Source organism: Battus philenor, unplaced genomic scaffold, assembly GCF_028537555.1.
Source record: "Battus philenor isolate CCGP_79_NKW_IND1 unplaced genomic scaffold, ilBatPhil1.0.hap1 SCAF_20, whole genome shotgun sequence".
In the NCBI taxonomy this organism is placed as follows: domain Eukaryota; kingdom Metazoa; phylum Arthropoda; class Insecta; order Lepidoptera; family Papilionidae; genus Battus; species Battus philenor.
In genome coordinates, this window is record NW_027181683.1 from 1,972,324 (window position 1) to 1,999,120 (window position 26,797).

A 26,797-nucleotide genomic window follows, 5' to 3' on the forward strand; every position below is an offset into this window, starting at 1 on the left:
GCAGCTGGATGCAACAAAGAAGAGGATAGAAGGCTGTAGGTAGGCTGATATGGGCTGATATTTTATTACGACAAAATAAAAAATCAAAAACAAATTTTATTTTAAAAGCAATTTTATTTACACGGTGAACATTGAAATTCTTATAACTCATCTCTAGATTCGAAATTAATATATTGCACACGAGAACAAGCCTTATTAACATACTAAATATATTAATTCACAACATACATTTACAATACACAACTTAACAATATAATAGTGATTTAGTACAATTGTATATCTACCCACCGTTTAGAGAGGTTTTATAATACTACCAATAGATGTCTCTAGCTTCTATACGAAATCACGCAAAATATCTTTGCAATTCTTTGGTGTTTTCAGGTTTATTGCCAAAAGCTACATAGCAAAAATACTTTATAAGGAATTATTTGGCTAATGAACATAATATATATATATATATATATATATATATATATATACATATATAAGTCAAGTTCTTAGATCGTTTAGGAAGACTGTAAGAAGCAACCCAACCAACTTAATACGCCATAAGCATTCTGTTTAACAAATTCTATTGTCGGACTATACAGGTGGCGATCAAAGATTAGTTCAAACCATTCACGTAACTGAGACAAATACCCATATGATACTAATTCTTTAAAATTATAGGCGGAAGGTCGTAAAATTTGATTTATAATAAAAACTATTAGAGGAAATTTAAACACATTAAAATATCCATTTAAAAATTTCAAGTTCACTACACACAAGTTATAAAGACTCATTCTTGATTGCAAAAATATTACGGAAGCGTTCACAATTGTCATAATAGTTTAAATAATTCGTTATTTATATATTCGTGTAGTGTTGACGGCATCGATTTAAAGGGTAAGCTTGACAAAGGCGGTACAATCCCATTAGCGTGCCATATCACCGGACCTTAAAGTCATCTGTCCACTTTATAAATTAACGTGATACGCTTGCCGTTCCGTGTACCAGAACTATAAAGAACAGTAGATATCTATTCTATGTAATAATTCAAGGTCATATATTCGATTCATCGATCTCTCGTGAAAAAATTAATCGCTGTAATCTCAAATTTCTTGTGAGTCGATCAACTTTTAAAATACTTTAATCTACATTTTTGGTGTTACTACATAAATAAATATCTGACGTATGACGAACTTTGTTTCCATTGACGAGTAGAACACATATTTTCAATTACAAATACATGATTGTTGCTAAAAAGGCGTGAACTATTGCCTTAAAATTTGGATGACAGTAATGACAGATGTCAACTAGTGAATGAAATACGGTCTATTAACACGTTCCATACCATGAGGGGCGTATACGACCCCCGTTGCACTTTCCGTTCAGGACATTTGCAGTTCTCATTGAAAAACAAAGGATTCTTAAACAAATGAATTGCAGGGTTGAATATAGATAACTTCACATCACGCATGCGCGTACGTAATGTATATTATAATTTATAACTTTTTCCCGCTGATTATAGCTTTACAGTATTGAAGAAGTGTAAAGCATACGTATTAAAGGCCTTTTTTAAAGTGTGGGTCATATATGCTCCACGAGTCCTTAATGGAGAATTTTATAAAATTGCCGCGGCACGGAACGTGTCAAATTTTAAAAAAGGCAGTTACATGGTCAGTTTTGATCTACCCACAAATGTGGCAGAATTTATAAGAGTTGTAAATACTTTAAAGGTGTGAATGTATATCTCATTTGCTGTCAATTAATGATATTTATATAATCTGTACAAAAAACGAAGGTTTCAGAAATAATTAAAAAATCGCATTACTATATATTAAATGTCCTGGAAAATTCGCACTGCCAGAAGTAAAAAAAAAATAATGTAATAAATTTCAGATATTTTTGTTGTCCGAGGTATACATTCAACATTTTAAAGCTTTTTACACCTATACCCAATCATCCTGTATAACAATATTTTCACCTACCGATTGGAAAATTCTCCTGAAAATCTAAGGCCATACATATATATAAATTAAATTTATTTTACTATGTTTTGGTATAGTAATTTAGATATAATCTGTTAAATACAAATTAAAATGTTACCATGTGTAAAAAAGTATCGTCACTTTTAATTAATGCATTCTCTTAAATTATCAAACGAAAATACTGTAAAATTACTAAAAATATAATTTACTGTTCACATTTTTCTTTTATCTAGTTTGTGAAAGGGTTCATTTAATCTTTCGCAAATATACATGCAAATAATGTTATTAAATAATTATAATTTATCTGTGAACAAAATTATTGTCTATGGTAATGTTTGCAAATAGACAATTGTTGCCTTTATTGTTCATTTTTAAAACAATTCGTTTACTCATTCGAGTTCAATTTGATCTCGTTATGAGATGGGGGTGCAAAGTTATGTAAAAACGCGAAAAATATTATCTTTGTGTTTACTCTGTCATATGTATTTAAATACATTTGTTTATTTACAACAATATCCTTCACATTTTGTTCACTGTTTAAATTTTCCTTTTGCTTAATTATAGCCAAATGATATATTTCATTTTACAAATAAATAAATCATCAAATAAATTATTGACATAAATAAAAGTTTTGTCTATACCAATGATTACCATAGACAATATATGATCTAAAGACAATTATATCTGTGAAAAAAATATCTGTAGGTATTATTGACCACAGATAATAATTTTTGCGACTTTTATATATATTTAGTAGCACAGTCGACAAATTATCTAAATCTGATCCCCTTGATACATAAGGCATTTCACTCGTGAGCCAAGATTTCTCGATATATCGAAATACCCTCACAACGTTCACCATATTCGCGTTTATTGACATAAAATCATTTTCCACCGACCTAGCAAGTATGCCACTGGTCACTGTGACATTGCTTTTCTAGTTTTTTGGGCGAGGTTAAGCTCTAGTATTCACTGAATTAACGTGAGATAAAAGGAGTGGTAGGAGTCTAGAAGACCATAATATCGCTACGTGGAACGAGAGCAAGGTTGTCGTCAATGGTGAGATACATGTTGAAGGAGAAGAACATAGCGGCAGAAGAGAGAAAATGCCAGGCGTCGTGAGAGTCGTACAGCTGTAGGATCGAGCATTCGCGGTTACTGCGACGGGACTCCGCTGGCGTTAGCTGTGAACATTTCGTGACTTCATATTTACTTACCATTACGAACTAAGATAGCAAATATATCTATGATACCAACCATAGACAATTATTTTTCTTGTCACAGATAACATTCGATTATGTCATTAATATCTACGATTTCTGTCATGATACGATGTGCAGCCTCCTCCATTCATTTCCAATATTCATCATCTATTTTACCATCATCTTTTCTATAACTAAACTTGACTCAAAGATTCAACTCTGATCACCATTTTATCTATATTACCTGAATGGTAGACTTTCGCATGGTATCTTGATACTACGGACCCTCGAAGTGACTTGTGACTTCGATTAGCATTGTCACTTTATACAATCTTAACCTTCAGATTTGTGGACCCTCATGAGGACCAGACGCTAGGTTCTCAAGAGTTCCATCAGGGACTGGGTGAAATTGAACCTACAATTGAGATAAAAGATACATACCGCCCAGTTGGTGCTCAGGTCAAGGTAGAAATAACTCGAGCCGAACCACACGGAGTACGTAAGCGCTATGAACACCCAGCTGACAAGGAAACAAAAGTTCTCTTCGTTAATATCTATAATATATATATATATACACATACACATCTAAAATATAAAATTCTCGTGTCACGGTGTTCAAACTTGAACTCCTCCGAAACGGCTTGACCGATTTTTACCAAATTTTACATGCGTATTCATTATGTCTGAGAATCGGCTACTATCTATTTTCCATACCCCTAAGTGATAAGGGTGGTCCACCCCTAAATTTTATTTTTAATTTTTTAGACAATTTTTTTGGTTTTTATTTTATTATGATACAGCATACAAAAATACATACAAACCTAAATTTTCACCCCTCTACGATCAACCCTTATCTTACATTTGTTAATTAAAAACTTGAATTTTTTTTGCAAAACAACGTTTGCGGGATCAGCTAGTATCTATATATAGAGCTCATTAGCCTGCAATAAAGTTTTTACATCTATTTCCTATCACCCAATTTAAAGTAATAACACTGAAAAATATTACATTAATTCATTTTTCTATTGAAATGTAACAGGCCAATAGCATCTTGTCAATATAAAGACGGCAAAAACAGATTTGTATCAAGGAGGACAATTGCATCTGTAGTCTCTTGCACACAATGTATGACTACCTACCAAAAACAGGATACAGGCTTTTGGCCACCAAACTCACCTGTACCAGCGTATTGTCTCCCGATGCAAGAGCTTCATGGCGATGTAGAACAGCGTGTAGAGGAACAGGTTACTCATGAGCACGAGCAGGAGATGCGACGCGAAGTCGCGACTGTGTTGCACCACCCTGACCACAAATGTGTAATTTGGTAACTCACATCCCATCGCTGGGCATAACAAAACTGTCACAGAATAATCACCATTTTTCGGGTTTTAATATATAAGTAGACATAGAATAATATAATTTTTGAAATTTTTTTTTTTTTAAATTACCCACTATCTCAACTCTTACTCGGCTACGTACCGCAATGCGACATAACAGTGATATGGAACCTTTTGAGCTCGCAACGCCAAAGTTAAAACGATTTTCATGAATCTAATACAAGATAATCCGTATTAATGATTAAAAATATAAAATTATTTATAAGACATAATAATGATTAGAAAATATAAAGATATTGATAACATTTGTAACAATTGTTATCATTTATTTATTAATTATGTAAAACATTTCTATATATACGATATTATATACTACCTACCGCCTCTATATGTATATATAGATAGTGTAGTCGTAGGTTGTGGCTTGGATTGCCAGGATACAATTTTATATTTGTGCACACTTTGTGCATTAAATATATAGGATTGCCACTGTTTTGTATAAACAAGTTTTCAGAGGATGAGCAGCAGCATCCTCGGCTAACCAAAATACTACACTTATCGCAAATGTGGTATATCTCCCCTAAATATCTTTAGGGGAGGCTTAGGCCTTGCAGTATCTAAGAGTCGCAACGACGGTATATTGCACACATGCATTGAATTCCAAGGGGATATCAAGATGCGCGTAAACGGTATTTTACTATTATTAGACATAAGAAAACAATAAGCATATACCCATAAGCTGCGATAGCCCAGTTGGCCAGGTTGGCCATCACCAGCAGTACACAGCGGCCGCAGCGCTGGGGGGTGATCGCCGCACGAGGATGGGTGACCAGCTCCCGGGCCGCGCGCCATACCACGCCGCCGTCTGGTACACAGTACAAATGTACTCTTTAAAATAACATAACTATATATGCAGACCAAAGAAATGTGAATCGACGAAGGGTACCAGCTCTCACAGACGCTAGCTTCCAGGGATAGTATACGTAAGGGAGATCGTATATCTAGGGTCTCAGGAGTGCGACAAAGAGATCCGAAGACGAATTCAAATGGCAAAAAATGCAATGAGCAAGTTGACCAGAATACAGTAGAATAGAAGTTTCTACATGACTACAAAAACTTTAATCTTATTATACGTATTTGAATAAAAAATCAAAAATAAAGGAAACAAATACATATATGCTGCGAAATAGAAATCAATGTAATTAGGAATGTAGACGATGAAAGAATAGGAAAAGGAATTGAGGAAAAGGGAGAAAGAGTTTGTGAGGAAAGGATGAAGGTGAAAGAAGACGGCTACTGCTACATAGCGGAAGTAGCTGTATATTTGTCTTTGTCTTACTTAGGATGGACTTCGGCAAAGTAACGCCTGAATCTATTAGATATGAAAGAATATGCTATAAAATGAAAAAAAATTTGCACTCGCATTGTCCCCCATAATGTCCCCAAAGCAGGGAAAACGCGATAATAAAAAAATAAAAAAAAACTTACCAAGTCTAAACCTGCCTAGATAGTAGATCTGGAAGGTCATGATCAGACACGTGACGAGGTGCAGCACCGTGAACGCCACCCAGAAGTAGAAGTTTGCGTTCAGCACACCCACTAGACCTGGAATTGACATCACCCATTTTGAAATAACTAAGGCAGTATTAGATTTAACATATCAGCGATGTCGTCCACCACCTGGTGAAGCATCCACCAAGCCCTGGTCGCTATTCGAGAACCAATTAGGATGTCTATACAAGAATTTTAGCAGATACAAAAAATATATATTTCATGAAATAGTATTATTGGGATCTTAAAGATGCAACTTTGTTTTTAAATCCATTGTGCGTTAGGATTATTTCATACCTCTTTCTTCCCGTGTATCCTTAAATAAGACGAGCAAGGTTTGTCTGACAAAGCTATAAGATAGTTGCTGGTTGCAGTTAATGGTAGAAGTAGGAACGTTTATTTCTGGACTTTGCCTGCCCCATAGACTTTGTTTTAATAAGACCAGTCTTTTAAGAAGCGGTCATGGACATCTTGAGTGGGCGCCCTACGCTTCGCTTGTCGGTCTATGGTTTAGTTTATTTTACTTCCATAAATATAGTAGTATTACTTCTACTGCTGGAAATAGGTCTTTCCATTTATTTCCAATAAGATCAGTCGGGGGCGTTCCGTATCCACAATTTTCCGACTTCCACCCACAAAGTCCACCTCGTGGGTAGACGTAATGAGTTGCGCTTACTTCAGACTCGAGCGGGTCATCTTTCGGACTCAGGACTAATAAAAAAGAAATATCTTAACAGTGATAGATCCCATTCACCACTTCAAGTCACTGAAAGCGACCCCTTACTCCCCCCACCCTTTAAATCATTGTAGGCCGTCACTTCTCTCCCCACTAGTCACTCTCAGCGACCCCCCATTCCTTTCCTCTCTAGTCACTTTAAGCGACTCCTCTCTCCATCACCCCTCTTGGTACTCTGAGCGACTCTCCTCTCTAGTCACTCTAAGTTACCACCCACTCTCTCCCCCCTCAAGTCACTCTAAACGACCGCTACTCCCTACCCCCTTTAGTTACTCTTGGCGACTTTCACTCCCTACCCTATCTAGTAACGCTAGGTGATCCCCACTCCCTACCCTCTCCAGTAACGCTAGGTGACCCACACTCCCTACCCCCTCTAGTAACGCTAGGTGACCCACACTCCCTACCCCCTCTAGTAACGCTAGGTGACCCACACTCCCTACCCCCTCTAGTAACTCTAGGTGACCTCCACTCCCTACTCCCTCTAGTCACTCTAGGTGACACCCTACATATCATTATTAGATAGTCACTTTAAGCGAGCCTCTCCCTCCCTTTTTGTCACTCTAAGCGACTCAAATCAAAGGTGTTTATATACAGCTCCTATCTAAAAATAACATACCTACGAATATGATCAATGCCAGCACTCCGAAGGTTGCGTGGGCGCGTGCGTTGATATCCGGGTGACGCGCCTGGTAGATCTTCACCATGCAAAGCACCGCGGTCACGTACATAAACGAAGTGTCTGATGGAGAATACTACATCAGTTAAATAATTCCAGTAAACACCAGATTTCTCTATAGAAGACTTTTTTATAATTTTCGATCATTAAGTGCTGGGAAAAAAAAAACAAAAATAAACAGCAGTATAATAAAAAAAAAATATTAATGCGTACCAAACTGGAAGTTCATGCTGTTTGGACAGACGTGGTAGGCGGCTGAGAGAAGGCCCTCGCTCACTAGCGCCACCCCCATAGCGTACAGTAGACCGAAGTGTTGGGGGATTCCCATCGCCTTCTGCAATATAACATGATCACATGATCATGCTCGGAGCTTCGCTGCGAGATCCAATCAGAAATTAGAATGTCTGCAGATGAACCAATGTCACTGATGTAGCTAGAAAAATTGCTTGTCTGAGTGTCTGAGTGGCAGAAAGAGGCATACGAAAGGTTCTTTAGAGGCGTCTATCAACATGATGATGATATAGATGATGACTGTACTCACCTCCCGCGGCGTCTTGCTACGGTGACGCTGGTGGCGCCGCCAAACTTGAGCCAGGAACAGCGCACCGAGCAACACGTATCCCAGGTTGGAGTACACGTGGTTGAAGTCCGAGAGCATCATCAGAGGATGCGCACAAAGGAAGTTGAAATAGCACAGGTCCTGGTTGCCGGACTGGTTCAGCAGCTGCGCAATTAATTCAGTAACAACAATGAACATTATATTTGAGAACAAATTCGTTTCGTTTTTAAAGACAGAGTTCACCCGGCATTTTATTTGGCACATTGAAAATTAAATATGGCTATAAGTGAAAGCAAATCATTGGCGATTAATCATCTACTTTAGGGTTACTTAGGTTTTATTAAATGTAAATTTGCCATATTTTAAATTAAATAAAAATGTAAGTCTCTACATATATGACATATCCACTTAAGTACTGACTCATCATGATATCTGTGGAACCATAAGAATTTTTATTTCGTCCATTATAGGTCGGCTAAGAACGGATTTTATAAAATTCCAACCTCAAGGAGGTTTGTGGGAGCTTTCGTTATAAAATGCATATTACACGTTTCAAACTTTCCTTTTAAAGATATAAAATTCTATTATATAAGTAATTTCTCGCCTAAAAGACAGTGAGGGCCAAGCGAAACGGAAGAAAGACAGCTAGTACTGTTCTATAGTGTAACCGAAACTGCTGTACCGCGCCTTAGGTATGTACGCGGTGAGATGGGGAGAGTTCGACGGCTCGATTCCGATAGTATATTTTATAAATAAATGTAAATGTATAATCCCGCTGAGTTTAGCTGTTAGCTTTTACCTATCAGCAGGTCTGGGGCATTTATAATCCAAACATGGGGCAGAGTCAATGTCAATCAAATCTATCAAATCTATTATAATTGGGTTTTAGTGAGTAGGATTCCCACATAACTATTCCATCCCCTAGAATGACCAAAAAATGTGGTGCAATCGTTAAGGTGAACAAGTAGCTGGATACAGGCTGCGTAAGACCAAACGTGACAGTCTTTGGAGGAGGCGTATGTATCACTGATGATGAGGCAACTCACCCTCTGGTAAGTCACGACCAGCTGAACCACGGGCAGCGTGTAGAACACGGCCACCGTGAGAACGTTCCAGAGATACATCTTGGAACGAGCTGACAATACTCTTGGTCGGCACCTGTACAAACATCACCCGTTCTTTAATTCTATACTTAATTTAAAGACAACCATGTCAAAGTTTTTTGGACTACGCTGGATGCTGAACACCCACAGACGAAAAGAAAAGAAGAAGAAGAAGAAGCAAGAGTAGAAGCGCAAGGTACGGCGTCCACTTACAAGGTGGACAAACAGACTCGATAGGTTCTTAGAAGACGCTGAATGATGACCGCTTCCAACCGGTATCCTGTGTCAAGCAATAGACGTGATATGGTTAAAATTATTTGTAGCCAATTTTCGTAACTATTGGCCCATTTATTAAACTGCGCTAGCTGGTCTGTGGTTTCCACTGTCGAATCTTAAGCCATCTGTTCTGCGCGCTATATGGGCTGCCAGCTGCCAATTCGCTGGGCTGAGTGGGTTATTTTCATCACACACACGCACACACATATATATATATATATATATGTCGTCGGTCTACTTAGTGTGCCTATCTACGCCGCGTCTACTGCCTCGTGGTCACCACTTGAGAACCTTGGGACGTGGGGCATCTGAAGTCGCTGTTACGATATCTTGGGCCAACACCTAACATTTTAGTCGCTGTCGCTTGATAAGTGGGGCCAGATTCTGTGAACCGGTTTTGCAGCCACGTTTGGGCAAGCGGGAGCGGTGTGCCCCGCCAACTGCTATTTCTAACGAGCAATCCTTCAAGCTATATGGAACACCTTGATTCTTCTCCGGATTAGCTCATTTCTGGTTTGAACCTATAACTTTGAGCATATTCATCAAGCTATAGCTTGATGAATATGCTCAAAGAAGAACCAAGGTTTTCCATATATGGAAAACCTTGGTTCTTCTTCGGATTAGCTCATTTCTGGTTTGAACCCACAGAACTTTGAACATATTCCTCTTCGTCATCTCTGGGTGACGTTGAGCCTTTTTATGTGTACAGTACTATATTTAATAAGTTTAAACTAACCTAGATAGGTTGGCTACACAGAGCTTGCCGCCTTGAAGATAGTCACCCTTTTCCATCTTCACGTCATCGTCGAAGTCGGACTCTGTATCCGAACTTGAACTGCTGTCTGTAATTCATTGTAATAACTATTTGACGTATTCTCTCATCATCATATCAGCTGATAGACGCCCATTGGAGAGCATAGGCCACCTTCAAAGATCATCACCATGACCGCTCTTTTGCTGTGCGGTCCAGCGCAGTTGCTTTGACTATGTCTTCAGTCCACTTGTGGGGAGGGGGGGGGGGTACTACACACACCGCATTAACATATCAAAAACAATTTTGTACATTTCTATACAAATAAAGAAAACTTGAACGTCCATTTGCAATATTAAAATAACCGCTTTTTACTATATGCATATAAATAAATATACCAAAATTACAATTTTATCTTTTTAATTTTTGCCTATCTATTTGTTCTGGCTAATCTCTAAAATGGATGGACCGATTTAAGCGGGACTTATACTGGCAGGTTGTTGATGTGATAAAGAGTAACTTAGGCTACTTTCATTCTAGAATAAAAATCTTAAATGTTAATTAAAAAACTAAATAAACTAAATATAGTTTTTTTTAAAATTCCACAGCTAGTTAATCTATCACTTTTTATTCAATTACAAATACTGTTTGCTATGCGGAATTTACTTTTTTACTTGGCTTTCAATGCTTCTTAAACTTAATATAGTTTTTTTAAATTCCATAGGTAGTTAATCTAATCACTTTTGATTTAAATACAAATACTGTTTACTCTGCAGAGTTTTCTTTTTTATTTGACTTACACTGCTCCCTTTACAGTACTAGCATATTCCGCAACTTCGAGGTATTAGTACTTTCCAAATTTTATAATACGAAAGTATTTTTTTTTTCAAAAACCTTTTTTTTATTTTTTCGCAATGTTTTATTTTATTGTTTCACAATTAATTCATTGTTTTGTTGGCAGTTTATTACAGTCAATGATATCTAGGTGTTTAAAAAAGTTGACGTAAAACTTCGTATAGTACCCGGCGATAAATATTGCACATCGACCTTTGGAAAGAGACAATCGGGGACGTTATCTCTTTCCCACACTACCTATGTGACGTTTTGTCAGTCGTTGTATTTCGTGCGACAGAGATAACGCGCTACGAAGACGAAATTAGCCGATTGTCTCTTTCCAACGGTCGACGTGCAATATTTACCGCGGGTATTGTATATTGATACTGAAATGTATTACCAGTTCGACTTGCTTGTGGATCCGTTGGCAAGCACTGCCGGGAACTTCCACTTCCGTCCGACACGTTCACGGTTCGACGTCTGCGCGGCTGGGGCTCGCTTGGTGGTACGCCAATAGTAGCCACGAGTGCATCTGGTGACAAACTCCAACTGATCAGAGGCAACACTTTTTTAAAATAAAAAATCATGTATTATCCTAGGTCGGAAAGAGGTATTTTTGAAAATAGTATATCTAACTAGAGGCGCCATCTATTGATGGTTTGCTTAATTACATTTGCAACATGACTACTTGTCCACCGTGTGGACGAACGTCCTACTCTACGGTTGACGGTGACCTTGAATCTTCAATCCGCAGTGGCCATCTGTTCACACTGCCAATTCGACTTGTCAATCAGCTGAACTATGCTGATTACGTTCGTCTACGGAACACCTCATTTCTGAATCGATCTCGTAAAAACTTATTTGTGGTGACAATTAACTAATTTTGATTTAGACATATTAATTAAAAATATCACTGTTGTATTTACCTTCACTCTGAGAGGTAGAGGTATTGGAATCTCCCCGTCCTCTCTGACACAGGATAGCTATTATAAAGGCGACGTAAAACGAGAGGAAGAAGGCCAAGGCTGCACCAGCGGCTATCATATACTCCCTATAAGATATCGTCTCTATTATCTTGAACCTGGAAAGCAATACAAACACACGTGTCGTCATACAATAATTTACCTTGTTCTAAAGTTATATTCACAGGGTGATTATTTATAGATTTAAAAGCTTTAATGGAATGATGTATAACTAATTCGACAACAAAATTATTTAAAACCTTTTATATATGTTTTTATATTTATGTTTTCAAATTAGAATGTGACAAGACAAGCAACAACAACAAGAAATACTTTTGTACAGTACAAAGTGTACAGAGACAGATAGTAAACAAATAATTAATTTTAAAATTGATTAATTAGATTTTTGAACACCTTTTTTAATTATGATATATTATCATTATGATATGTATTATATATCAAACCATTGATTTTTGGATATGGGTGTACTAAACAATAATTGACAGCAAATGTGCAAAATATATTTTTGATCGACACCTTCAACCTTTACACCTATAACCAATAATCATGTTTTAAAATAATTTGAAATTAAAAAATTGAAATTTTACTAATAATTACTATTGATTTAAAATATTTGCTGACGACAAAATTATTACGAATATATCTAATTAATTAAAATATAAACAATTACACATGTAAACACATCTTATACTATACATATACATATATGTATATATACCAGAGAACTTAAAACCGAAGGCTTACAAGTTAAAATTTGGTCAAGGTAGAGATAACAAAAACAAAATGCAAAGGAAAACATAAATAATATAAAAATATCCGACTTAAATATACTATGTATGTATATATTTCATTGGTCCACCACTTGAGATCTTTTCGACCACAGCTGTCGTTCAGCAGCACTTCAGACATACAATTCCTCGATCTACTTAAGATAGCCTTACTTCTTCAAAGAATCTCCACATTTCTCCTCGCTCGCAGGAGATATCTACCTATACAGTAGATATTGATCTACCAGAAAGAAAATATGTTTGATAGTTTTGTCACAAACCTAAAATGTTTGAGTCTTCCATCAGGAGCTGCAACATCAATCTTCCTTTCATCCCAGCCAAGGATCTTCGCCATGCGAGGCAGTGTGGCGTTCCCACTAACAGCTGTACAGTCATCATCGGAAGTCTTCACAATGAACACGATGTAGAAACCCACAGGGAAGGTATCTTGCTAAATCGTAATACAACTTTTTATTTATATATAATTCAAATTAAAATCATTCAATTTTAAAAGCATAATGTTGGAAATCCAATCGAAATTGTTCAGAAAATAAATCGATAACATGATCAAAAAGTATTTAAAATAAAAGTAATTTAAATTAGAAATATTATGTTGGTAATTGTAGTTTAACCCTTTCACGACCACGGGGACGCCGGTGTCCCAAGCAAAAATCATGGATTAATTAAATATTTACGTAACCATTGTAAATTATTTTTTTGTTTTAATATTTCGGAAAGTACCTTTTTATTATTTTTTACTGACAATATAGGATAACTAACACCGTTTATTGTTTATCGTCATCGGAACGTTAGAGTTCTTTTGGCGCGAATGATCTGCTGTTTGGAATAAATAATTGATATTGTAAAAGTGCTTTTCAAGTTTTTACAGTGTCAAATTATCATTACCTGTTAAGTAAATTGTTATTCTAAATATTCAGTAGTTATGTATTTATGTTGTATTCTGTGATAAATCGTTATAAAGATTATGGGACACGGATGTCCCTGTCGGCGTAAAGGGATACTTTTTATACGGAATTTCTTAACTTTTGACCTGGTGATATACCAAAATGCTATCATTTTCTTATTCATATTTTTCTCAGAATGTGTTTCGTAAGGGAATTGGAATTTTTGAACTTCGAAAAAATAAAATTCTTCAAATTTTTGTGGGCGACAATAGCGATGAGGAAGATGACTTAGTGCTTGATGACGAAGACCAAAGACTTCTAGTACAGTGTGATGACCAAGGGGTATTTGATGTCGAGGTTGAAGAAACGACGACTCTTCAACGGCAAGAATCACCTGAACCTTCAACGTCTCAAAAAATCAATCCATCTAATCATTAACCAATCCATCAACAACAGGAATTGTTTCGCCGAGTACCACAAATAACTTGCCCTATTATATTTATATTATTCATAAAAAAGTAAAAAAGAGTACACTGAGTAACAAATGTACATTATTTACAACAAAACAGACTTACCAACAAGTAAACCAAAATTTAGAGTTTAAATAGAAAGTAACCCTTAGCGACCATAGGGACATATTTGTCCCATAAATTTCCAAGAAAAATGTAAAACTTTTTTGAATTTTTAGTATAAATTATGTTTTTAGGATGCCTATTAATTCATTACATCTAGCTAAATTAATTAAATAAGGTACCGTAACCTTATGGTCCTGAAAGGGTTAATAATAAAATAAAGACGCAGACATTGATAATAATAATGTTACAAAGCACGTGATACAGAACCCTAGGATCAAGAAGTGCTGTAAACACGCGTGACCTTGAAGTGATTTATAGATTTTTGTGCACGGTTCTCGAAAATTCTAACAGAGTACTATCGCGAACATACTAGAACCTTCTCCATAGTATAAATAGGTGTACTCCCCATGTCGACAGTTCAGTGTCATTTTTCCAGTTACGAGTATAAGATCTATCAGTGATATAATGTGACTATTTGGTAAGTTATTTGGACAGTGATATCTTAATATCGTGATATATTTGAAAGCGAAGTTTGGACTAAGCGAAAGCATACTTTTTGTTACAGTAGGGTGACCATATGATTTGTGAATAAAGGACTCCTTGTAAACCAATGGTGTTTCATTTAGAGTCAGAACCTACACAAACAATAATATATGTTTGTCTTGATTCAGCTATAGAATTTCAATTACTGAACATAGACCTCGTTTTTAATACGACCAGAAAGCGTCCACCCAACTTTTTAATAAAGTCCTTGTGGGCTCCCTACGCTACGCTTGTCGTTTCGTGTTCTCTACTTCAGGACCTTAAGGCTTCAGAGGACATACGTTCACGCCGTGGGCAAGCTAATGCCCACTCCCACTCAACACTTACCGTCAATGTTATCCCACCGCGTCTTGTCATAGTCAAATAGTATCCGTCATAAAGTATATCTCTTTCGTTATCGAAAACTGGACACTGAAAAAGGATGAATTTATTCAATTATGTCTATAACACATATATATAAATAAAATTGTAGTGTCTATACTACATGCATATGAAAATATATACGGTAAGTATATAAAAATAACATTTTTAAAATTTTTGTGTGTCTGTTTGTTCCGGCTATTACCTGAAATGGCTGGAACAATTTTGACGGGACTTATACTAGTAGGTAGCTGATGTAATAAGGAATAACCTAGGCTACTTTTATTTTAGAAAATTTCTTAAACGAAGGAAAAAAAACTAAATAAACTATTTTTTTTTGTTAAATTCCACGCGAATGAATTCGCCGGTACAGCTAGTTTATAATAAATAAAGCATAGCATACGACAGAGATTCATAATTTCAAATTAAAAACTTACGTGTGAATACTAATTCAAAAATGAATTAAATATGTAATGAAATAGTATAGTAGTATGGAAAATAGTCTCTAGGAGAGGCTGTTTAAGGGGACTACGCCTTAAATTCGTACTCAGAGGTTCCATGGGAGACTAGATATGGTCTACGAAGGGGTCACAGAGAAATCAGTATCTAATAGATTCAGGCGTTACCTCGCGGAAGGCCATCCTAAGAAAGGGACTAATATATAGCTACTTCCGCTATGTAGCAGTAGTCGTGCAATGATATGACGATAAATGCGCCACCTACCAGTTTTTTTAGCACTCGGTGTTCGGCACTGGTCGGTCTAACATCTCCTGAGAATGCCCCGTGGAGGGGTGATACACGTGTAAAGTAGATTAACGGTGGTAGTTGTGTTTCGCATTGTTTACCGCAAGTACATTAATCAGCGGGCTGTGCACTTTATTGCACGACTACTGCTGCATAGCGGAAGTAAAGAATTCAGTGTTCAACGAGTGAAAACTTTAAATCACCTAACAATTTAAGCAGATAATATTTTAAGATCTGCGACTACTGGGGGAGTTTGGGTGGAGGGGTGTAAGGGGGCAGAGAAGTAAAGAAACAAAGTGTTAGGCCAACATTAAATTTTTATCATCCAATGATAGCACATACATACATACACAGAAGGTGACCAACGTCGAAGTTCTGAAACGAATCGGCCATATACGCGCACTAATTCTCACAGTAAAACAAAGGAAGATCGCTTACTTGGGACACGTTCTTCGACACCAACGATACAATCTCCTTCAACTTATCATGATGGGAAAGGTCGCTGGTAAAAGGAAGGTTGGTAGGAGAAAGAAGTCGTGGCTTCGTAACATTAGAGAGTGGACCGGAATCGCCAGCGCTGCTGAGCTATTACGCAGAACCAAAAATAAGGAAGAGAGCAGGAAGCTGATAGCCAACCTCCACTAGTTGGAGAGGCACTTCAAGAAGAAGAAGAATGATAGCACATTGAATTAATTAACTAAACAATTACAACGTTTTCATAGTTAGATCTAACTTTTAAAATGTTCTATGACAACCTTTAGGCTGTACTGGGAGGCAAAAGGCATTACCAAATATCGCCTCAATGAGCAACCTTGCACTGCCCGCATCTAGCGACTTGCCTTTAACTTAACTATGTGGAGGGTTTACTTAGATGCCACGTCTACCGGCACGTGGTCGCCACTTGACCATCTGTCGGACCCAACGACCATCCGTGACCAATATGACTAAAGTATGTACTTTGAATTTCTTCTACTTTTCAATCGATGGACGCCCATTACAAGGCAAAAGCTTCTCTCAAAATTTTGATATTACTCACCGAAAAATTCTGTATTGATATAACAGCACATATATCATCATCAGATTCTATCATCACAATAACACTCTTCGGCCGCGAGAACCATCCGTAGCTTCTTTCTTTGTTACTTTGCACGAAGTACCTTTCTAATGTCCTTTGTTCCGAATCATCCAATTGTTTATTACAAACATACTTTCTTTTTATACTCTGCGCTGTCAAATCCACCATTTTGTTTGGTTCTTGATCGAATGGATAAAAATAATATTTCGGCTGACTCGGTGTGCTGGTTAAATTCGTCTCTTTGTTCAGTTTTATATAAAAATCTTGGACTGTCTCTACTGTGATGGTGACCATTATAGGGTCTGGTGATGATGATGTTAGATGTACTATCGGTGTATTTAGAGTCGATATATCTGAAATTAAATTCATGTCTATAATTTTTCTACGTTTTTAATTACAAAGCGACGCAAATGAATATATTTAATTAAACCTTAAAATACCAGAGAAGTGAATGGTAAAACAATAAAGATTATATATCAAAAATAAGATTAAGTCAATTATTTATCTGTATAATTAAGGATTTATAGTCTGTGAGATATGATTGACAGTTAAAAAACCAGGGAAATAGAATATAAATGAATTTTAATTTACAAATGTTCAATTTACATTTTTCTACGTTTCAATAATTAATGCGAATTGTTTAAACATAATTCAAGGTCTATTTACGTATCAAAGGGCCACAGTAGACCCTTATCCGGTCTCCTTTGACTGAGCGGCCGTGAACAGAAAGAAATAACATGATTAGAGGTTCGATAACTGATTTATTGGAAAAACAAATAACTTCTTAATACAATAAACATATGCAGAGACTTTCAATGTATATACAGGGTGATGGGTTAATTGTGTAAATGCTTGCAAAAGGTGAATGTATACATCATATATAGCAATAAACTTTAAAGTTTTAAACCTAGTTCCTAGTGCAATTTATTAGGGGGACTGGAAAGTAATGTCACTTTCTTGTGTTAAATTAAAATACACTACACACACGTGTGTGTGTGTACGTAATATTTAGTATTTATTTTATTGTAAATATTTATACACGTACTATTTCGTTTAGTAAAGAAAAAATTTAGTGGCTATTTAAAAACTTTAAAATTTTGTAAAATTGTAATTTTTGGCAGTACCAACATAAAAAGTTGCGGACCTCTGGTTTAGGAAGATGGATCTCGGCATAAGCTCTTCGATAACATCCATGTAACACTCCAAATTAAAGGCACACGAGAGAGCTGAACCACAACTAAGTAGGTTACTAGATCCTAGTTAAAGTTACAAATAATTCGGAGCGCTAGCACTTGGTGAAGAATCCGGCGAAGAAACTCTTCAGATACACGAGCGGATTCCGATTTTGAAATACAAAATGATATTTACTTTTTAGTCTTTTATGGTATTATCTTATTTAACCTGCCTTTATCAATTTATTTCTGCATTACCCTTCGGCATTAAGTTCGCCATTATACATTTAAATAATAAACAAAATTTGACAATTCCGCCAATACAAAAAGTATACTCAAACTGCTTTGTGGAACGAAGCTTTGGTGGAACGGAGCGCAAAAAAGAAAAGGCACGGGAAATAAAAAGTTGCGCAGTTTCTTTTCATGATTTGCTATAATAAATAATTTTTATGCGGTAAAGCGGTTCCGAATAATAAAAGTATAAAAAAATTACTATCGCGTAGAGAACAATTAACCTTACAAAGTACCTAGGAATTCGTAAATCTTGGTAAAGTGGTTGAACCACTTTCGTCACGTAGATACTCTCTCGCATTCATTTAGAGTTGAGTTTATTTCAGTTACCTATTTTTTTGTTGTTATGCATTTTACCTCAACTACGCATAGTCTTGTATTGTATTTTTAATATTAACTTGTAATATTTTCGAGGAACTTATAAACAAAAATACGCAATGACTCATTTAAGCCGTCTCCATAATAACTTAGCTATAATAACATATTAGCGACCTGCATTAAATAACAGGTAATAGGTAAAGGAAGAGGAAAACGAAATTTATTTAGTAAAACAATGGATATCTTCCTTTGTCGTGTCTCACCACAAGTGTCCTCGTCTTCGGAGAAGATGTTGTTGTGGGGGCACAGCGTGCGCGAGATGTTGGTGAACTGCTCCAGGACCACCGGGGTCTGCACCAGCATTGGGAGCTGCCACGAGAACACTCCTGCCAGGGAACATTATCATTATAGTACAAATCTCAAAAAATTCAGAATATACAAATCAACCAAATCCACTGGCATCCTATTCAAAACAACATGACATAATACTGTGATAGAAAAATTAAAATGAATCTAATATATAAAATTCTCGTGTCACGGTGTTCTAACTTTAACTCCTCTGAAACGGCTTGACCGATTTTTACCAAATTTTATATGCGTATTTAGTAGGTCTGAGAATCGGCTACTATCTATTTTTCATACCCCTAAGTGATAAGGGTTGTTCACCCTTAAAAATTTTTTTTATTTTTTTGACGAAATTTTTTGTTTTTATTTTTTTATGATACAACATACAAAAATACATACAACCCTAAATTTTCACCCCTCTATGATCAACCCTTATTTTTAAATTGAAAATTAAACATATTTTATTTGCAAAACAACGTTTGCGGGATCAGCTAGTTTATTTATAAAATGCTAATTCTTTATTTATTTTCCCAAAATAATTTCATCCTTTTCCAAGTATCTCCGTTCGATAAGACGCACTTTTGCCGAAGCCTTTTTCAGTCCTCAAAACAGTCGTAGTAGTATTTTCCGGAACAGCCTTCAAGTACTTCATATTATAAAATGTGTCATTAAGTTCTCTGAAGGAACCGGATATTTAAATAATCTCGAATTGTGAAATATCCGCCAAACAATTTGAATACACGTGGGGTGAAAAAGAATAGGTTTTGAGGTCCCCTCCATCCCTTTTCATTGATTATGAAAAAGGTAATAGATTATTACTAAAATACCAGACTTTAATATCTACTAAGCTAACTTTAATAACATCTAAACTGACTAATTATGGTACCTTATGTTAAAGTGAGAAACTTTTCATAATATTCTACAATTCCTTTAAAATTCTATAAGAAAATACCTCAAAATTTTAAGGGAATTGTAGAATTTTTTTTATATATATATATAAGATGATGATGATTTCATTATAGGAGGACTGAGATAGTTTTTATCTCTCTGATCTTCTGTAATACTTCCTTTGACGTATAGTGAAAACTATAATTTTTTAACTTAACTTTCAGAGTGGAAATTGGATAGACAATAAATTTAATAGACATAAGAAGTGAATAGTTACCTTTCTGCTGTCGGGCAGTAATGAAGAGCGGATAGGTGCGATTAGCGAAGTCACTGGCGACCGTCACCCTGGCCGGCGTGTCGTATGTGTCGTGATCCTTAAAACAAGACCTTTGTTACTGGTAACAGTTGCAACCCTATCCTGGTTAGGACTTACGATTGCAAATCACCAGTTCGATAGTTTACACTTAATAAAACAACCAAGAGATGTTCATAAATGTACATGTAAACGAACTTATCAAATAATAATAGAATATAAGACAAGTCTAGCAATGTATTAAAAAGTTCAAATCCAAACAAATCTGTGATATCAAAAAATAAAGATAAAGACCTAAGAGTAAAAAAGATGAGGAAAGGAAGGCGATGAAAGCAAGAAGGAATGAAAGAACAAAACTTGCAAGATATTCTAAAGGATAAAGGAAAGAATAAAAGAAATTGAGAAGTATGAAAGTGAGTGTCGAATAAAGATAAAACTCTGAAAAAATTATGTGTAACTAAAGTCCCTGTCCCAAACTAGAAAGAGGGTAAGAGACTCCCTATAGCGGGGGCCATTAAAAAAAACCGAGAGATGTTCAAAAGAAACATTTCCAGATTCGTTATGTATTACATGAAATTAAACGGTAAAAAAGGAATATTATTTTACCCCGGCAAACTCCATGATGTATTCCGTGTTCTTACTGACATACACCACATAAGGCACATTGTACATATACCTGGAACAAAGTAATATACATACATTATACAGTAAGACCCCACTTAACGTTTCGTTTAGCGTTCTTTTATTTCGACCCCGGGATTCCCCGAAATTGTGCACAGTGCTATGTTTGTTTACATTATGGGCCGGTAGATCTTGAAGATAATAACAACACAAAGTCCGAAGTAGAAGTGTGTATATTCAAAAAAACTTTCCCCATATCTATACCGATTTATTTTCGTCAGCCAATCACAAGTCAAAAGTAAAAAAATATATTTCTGTGGAATTCCCCTTTTTTGATGCGTCGCTGACGATGACGTTATGAAGCTCCTACAACATATCCAAAATAGAGGAATCATGTTCCTTGTTTAATGCGGTGATGTACAGATGCATTTTTATCATTTGAAACAGTTTTTGACATTATTGTAAGTGTGGGATTCTTCCTACAGCCGGTAGGTCTTGAGGTATTAACAACACGAACCCTAAAGTAAAGGTGTGTTTATTCATTCAAGCTACCCTCATATTTATACCGATTTATTTTCGACAGGAAATCACAAGTCAAAAGAAAAGAATTATATGTCTTTGGAATTCCCCTTTTTTGATGCGTCGCTGATAACGGCGTGATGTTGTCCCTACGTAAGTATAAATTTATATAATACCGTAACGATTAATACAGTAGACATTAATTTTGATCATGTATGATAAATAAAAACAAAAAAAGAAATTAGAAGATAAGTTCTGGAGAACGTCAATCTCTGTGTTATGCATTGAATTTGGCAATTTCAACAATAACGACCATTCTTGATTAAGAAAAATAATGTCACCGGCAACTGTAATTACTTCAAACTTAGCAATAATGTTACGCCTAATAATTGCTTTAGTCCAACCAGATGTTTAAAATAGACGAAGAAGAAAAGCAAACAATAAGAGAACTTTGGAAAAACTACAATATCATGAATGCTGTAGAAAACATAAACTTTGCTTACAATAAAATAACGGAAAGTGCTTTAAATCCTTTCGATCATAAAAAATCCTTTATGAAAGGACATTTGGTAACATTTAAGTAAAAGCAAAGACATTGAATACTATCAATTTAGATATAATAATGGAAGAAATAGTGCAATTAGCGAAATAAACCCGCTTTAGACAAGGCAAATATAGAAGACCTCAAAGAAATAGTTCAAGAAACAGCGGCTGGTCGTTCTAATGATGAACTCAAGGAAGTAACTGAAGAAGAAGAAAAGAAAAATATGGATAGTGATGATTTCGAAGAAGCGCGTAGAGAACTTATGATGATGTTTGTAGAAAGGTATTTGAATACTGTAACTGGAATGGACCAGTTTGTTTCAAATTTCGACAGGAGTTTAAAAGCAGCGCGGAGTGTATTAGATGTTTTATATTCTAACTCTAACTTCTAACAGAACGCAAAAGAAAAACGAAAACTGAATTAGATGCCTTGATAAAAAGGCAGAAAATTGGAAGCATACAATAGACTGAATTATATTTTGTTTGTTCTTATAAGTATATTTGTTTCATTCGTTTAAATATTTGCGAGAAATAAATGTTTGGATTCATTTTAATAAAAAAACATTATTAAATACATTACCTAACCAATTTTCTATATATTTTTCTCTAACCCTATTATTTACATGTTTAGATAACCCCGTTTAGCGCTGTTTCGCATTACGCTCTACTTCGATGGACCTTATCTTACGCCGTTAAGCGAGGTATTACTGTAGTAAGCAAAATTATAAATATGATAGAATAGTTATAAAAATAATCAGTGGTAGAGAACTGAGACTTGCGATCTTAGACTGTAGATTCGATTTCCGAGATACAATGCTTTGATTTTTAATCGCCACTGCTCAGAAACAAGTTTCCAGGAAGATGGGCAGCGGTATCTTCTGTACCATAATACCATACTGCTATCGACAACCTGCCTGCCAAATGTGGCGATTGTGGTATATCCCCCACTTAAATAACTTTATAGGAGACCTATGCCTTGCAGTCAGTGTCTATAGACAAAACGATGAGACAAAAAAAATTAGCTTCAAAACTGGAATGGGTGCATATACCACGAGATGGCGTAACCATCGGCGGCGGTCTAGTGTGCAGGCGGGCGCGCTATAGGAGCGAAGGAGATAGACTACTGCCCCACGCTCGCGTCGTGTCGAATTTTAGTCAAGCAATTCTCATAAACATAGGGAATTTTCTTAGTAAACGGTCAAAATCAACCTGGACTACAAAATTTATTTCTACCCACGATGGGCATCTCCATCATTTTCATACGGGTCCAAACTTGGATTTCTAGATTCACAATTTTCTCATTTTTTTTTCCCTTTTGTTTTTTGTGTGACAAATAATGCAGTTAAAACTGGACATACATAATACTCGTTAACGACAAATTAGCAGTCAAATATATGTATGCTTCAAAAACAGTGCCTACATTGCCTGTTTTTTTTAATTTATAAAAATTAAAATGTACCCTACGTCACAATTTTGAAACAACTCGAATAGCTTCATTGCCCTAAATAGACACATCAGTAAGGTTACACCTCTAACTTTGAGAAGGTGGGTCGTGTTGCAGCTCTATACTAAGACATCGAAGCACCAGGCCATCGCCTTTGAAACTAGGGTAGTATGCGAAGGCGTCCCCATATTTTTAACAAAAGGCGCCTAAGGAGGCCTTTAATTTTGTAATTCTTTCGTTGTCTTTGCAACGGAAAGATATCTCAAGCAGGATTTCCCCAGGTACCCCCCTCTAAAATGGAATCGAGCAAAACAGCATCGAGAAGTGGTCTAATGTTTCTGCAGCACAGAGAGGATGCTGGAGGATGTTCAGCTAACCCCGAGAGGATCTTATCGTCGATCATGATGACCAATGATTTGGTTTTAATAAATATTAACCCCATATAATATCATCCTCTCCCAGTCAGCAGCGTATCTCTTATCCATGTCTGGAAGACTTCCATCGAAAACAAACAAAGCGCCTCTTGGATCAGCGAGGGTTGCCGTGCCAGATTAACATACATACACACACACATAAATAAGCACATATACCCGGATAACAATTAAAAGATGTTTACATGTATGTGTCTATTAAAGTATATTTTTTTATAGTTTTGTTGTGTGTACTTTCATAAGTTATAATATATATTATTATTAATTCACTTTATCTATACTACTCTCGGAAATGCAAACATTCATACAATTAGTAAGCAACATTTAAAAATAAACATCTGAGAAAAACAACACAATTAAATTTGTGATATCTTTCAACCATTAAGTTTTTATCAACCCATTATAAGTACATAGCCCTCAAATTATATTGGATGATTACTTCAAGGTATATTTCCTTGTGTTTCTAAGTGTATGAAATAGACTAAAGGCTCCTTATACCTATATTCACGGCTAAAAATTTCTTTATTCGCAGATCTTATAAGTACATACATAATCTAATATATAAATTTCTCGTGTCACGGTGTTTGAACTTGAACTCCTCCGAAACGGCTTGCCCGATTTTTACCAAATTTTACATGCGTATTCAGTATGTCTGAGAATCGGCTACTATCTATTTTCCATACCCCTAAGTGATAAGGGTGGTCCACCCCTAAATTTTATTTTTAATTTTTTAGACAATTTTTTTGGTTTTTATTTTATTATGATACAGCATACAAAAATACATACAAATCTAAATTTTCACCCCTCTATGATCAACCCTTATCTTACATTTGTTAATTAAAAACTTTAATTTTTTTTGCAGAACAACATTTGCGGGATCAGCTAGTAATATATACCAATAATTATCCAACCCAATATAAATACCCTTTGTAAATACTGTCAAATGGTTAAATAAAAAACAGTTGTGATGAAAAGTCAAGTTCGCAGCCCATTGTAGAAGAGGCTTCAACAAGCACTAGAAATGTGATATTTAATTTGAATAATCTTAGCGAAGGCTTAGGAATAGGAAATGAGATTTGCGATTTCTTTATGAACATTGATCCATCTATGGAACAAATATTATTTTAAGAACAAAGATGTTTTATTTTTAACAGGCAAATTGCTAATGCGACTGCTGCATATCAGTCTGAAAGTGCTTTTAAAAACTACATAGCAAGAGAAAATTACAAAATTATTTTTTATGTATTTGTTTGTATTTTTATTTCGTCACCTAGGAACATATCCCATATAATCTCATATAAATTACCATTCCATATTCACGGTATAAATAATTACTCATTACATAAACTAATTATGCTATATTTATATATATATATATATATATACATATTTTATATAGCATAACTATACAGTGCATTATATATATAGTGTATAAATACCAGCATGCATCAATCAGCTGAGATGCAGACAGATTCAGCCCTACACATGGGAGATTCTCAGAGTATCTACAGAGACACTACACTTAAGAGACCCTCATGTACCTGTGACCCAGTCCTGCAGACCAGTCCTTGTGACAATATTTGGGAGGCCTTGCAGTGGGTGTCTATCAGCTGACATAAATGAAGGAATTTCAGAGCAATCACATTATACAGGATGATAGAAAATTGATGCCTAAGCTTTAATACTTTTTGCAAATGAGCCTTTAATTATTTCCCGCATTTTATGATAAATACAAACACAGGAACAACATTTTATGTTTTACATGCAAGCGGTTCCCTGTGCCAGTAATATCAGCTACTTCCTATGATAACTAACTCGGTACATATAGCCATATTTTATTTTTAGATGCAATAAATAATCCATTGATGGTCTTTTTTGTATTTATTTGGTTTAAAGTTTGTTTTATAATTAATTTATAGTACACCCTATCCAAAAATATGTTCAGAGATAATAAATAATGTAATTATAATACAGTAAGAAAAAAGTTTTTACTGTATAAGTAATATAAAATTTCAAAATGCTTTTATAAATGAAATAAAATTGAGATAGATTTTAACATTCATTTTTTTTCATAAATTCATGTGTGTAGACATTAAGAAAATTTCTAGGAATATAAATACTTTCTCCAGCTTGCATGCAGCATGTTACTAAGTCCACTTATCTTTATATGGTTATCTTAAATGCAATTAGAGACCAGACAAAAAGGTTGTGTGAAAAAAATCCCCTACAGCTGTGGGATTGCATATTTTGACACTAACAATATATTGTCATAACAATTTTAATTTTAAATTAATTTCTTTGTTTATATGTGATATATGAATAGTTTTATTTATCAACACTGATTTACCAAACTAGAGCATTTTCATACAATATCATAACAATAGTGAAGATTTTACTGTGTTAATTTTTTTTTCTCTGAAAAACCGAAGCCTCATTTTGTAATAACTATTTCATAATTATAAGAAGTTCGTTTCTAGCTGACCTTGAGATTTCATCACTGAATACACGAAATAACCAGTGAAATCAAATGGAGTGTCTTTAAACACTGAGAAAAATTATTTAGACATTCAAAATCAAATCGTAACTTTTTTTTTATTACACAACATTTAAAATAAAATCATTACAAGATCAATTTACTTTTTATTAGAATGGTAAATATAAAAATGTTTAGATAAATTATTTAAATACTCACGTATTATTGTAATGAAATATTATTCCTCCGCTCCTTTTCTGTTGACAAAGAGTTGAAGGAATAAATAATATCAGACATAACATTAACAACATTTTGTTTAATTAATTTATATCACTAGAATAAAATTAAACACGTCAGAGATCATGGTTATAAAACGAAATTAAAATTCATTTAGTTCAATCAAAAATACTAAAATTTGATCTAAATAAAACTGAAAAAAGAAATATCGAACACCACTGTAGACAATGATGAATGACGTATAAATGTTTTGAC

The 26,797-nt window shown here is 35.2% G+C and overlaps 1 protein-coding gene across 1 annotated transcript; it reads right to left on the minus strand.

Annotated features, from left to right (window-relative positions):
• Positions 1–2,917: 2,917 nt before the first annotated feature.
• On the minus strand, positions 2,918–26,762 carry LOC137922948 (SID1 transmembrane family member 1-like). Its single transcript, XM_068766061.1, has 19 exons — positions 26,525–26,762; positions 20,881–20,950; positions 20,239–20,335; positions 18,992–19,114; positions 16,909–17,300; positions 15,096–15,179; positions 13,027–13,196; positions 11,922–12,076; positions 11,396–11,527; positions 10,147–10,252; positions 9,078–9,189; positions 8,014–8,196; positions 7,686–7,806; positions 7,413–7,535; positions 5,998–6,114; positions 5,242–5,374; positions 4,349–4,474; positions 3,614–3,692; positions 2,918–3,154 (listed from the first exon to the last, which is right to left on the minus strand). Exons 1-19 carry the CDS (start codon positions 26,614–26,616, stop codon positions 2,978–2,980), a joined length of 2,592 nt encoding a protein of 863 aa, XP_068622162.1. The 5' UTR covers positions 26,617–26,762; the 3' UTR covers positions 2,918–2,977.
• Positions 26,763–26,797: the final 35 nt, after the last annotated feature.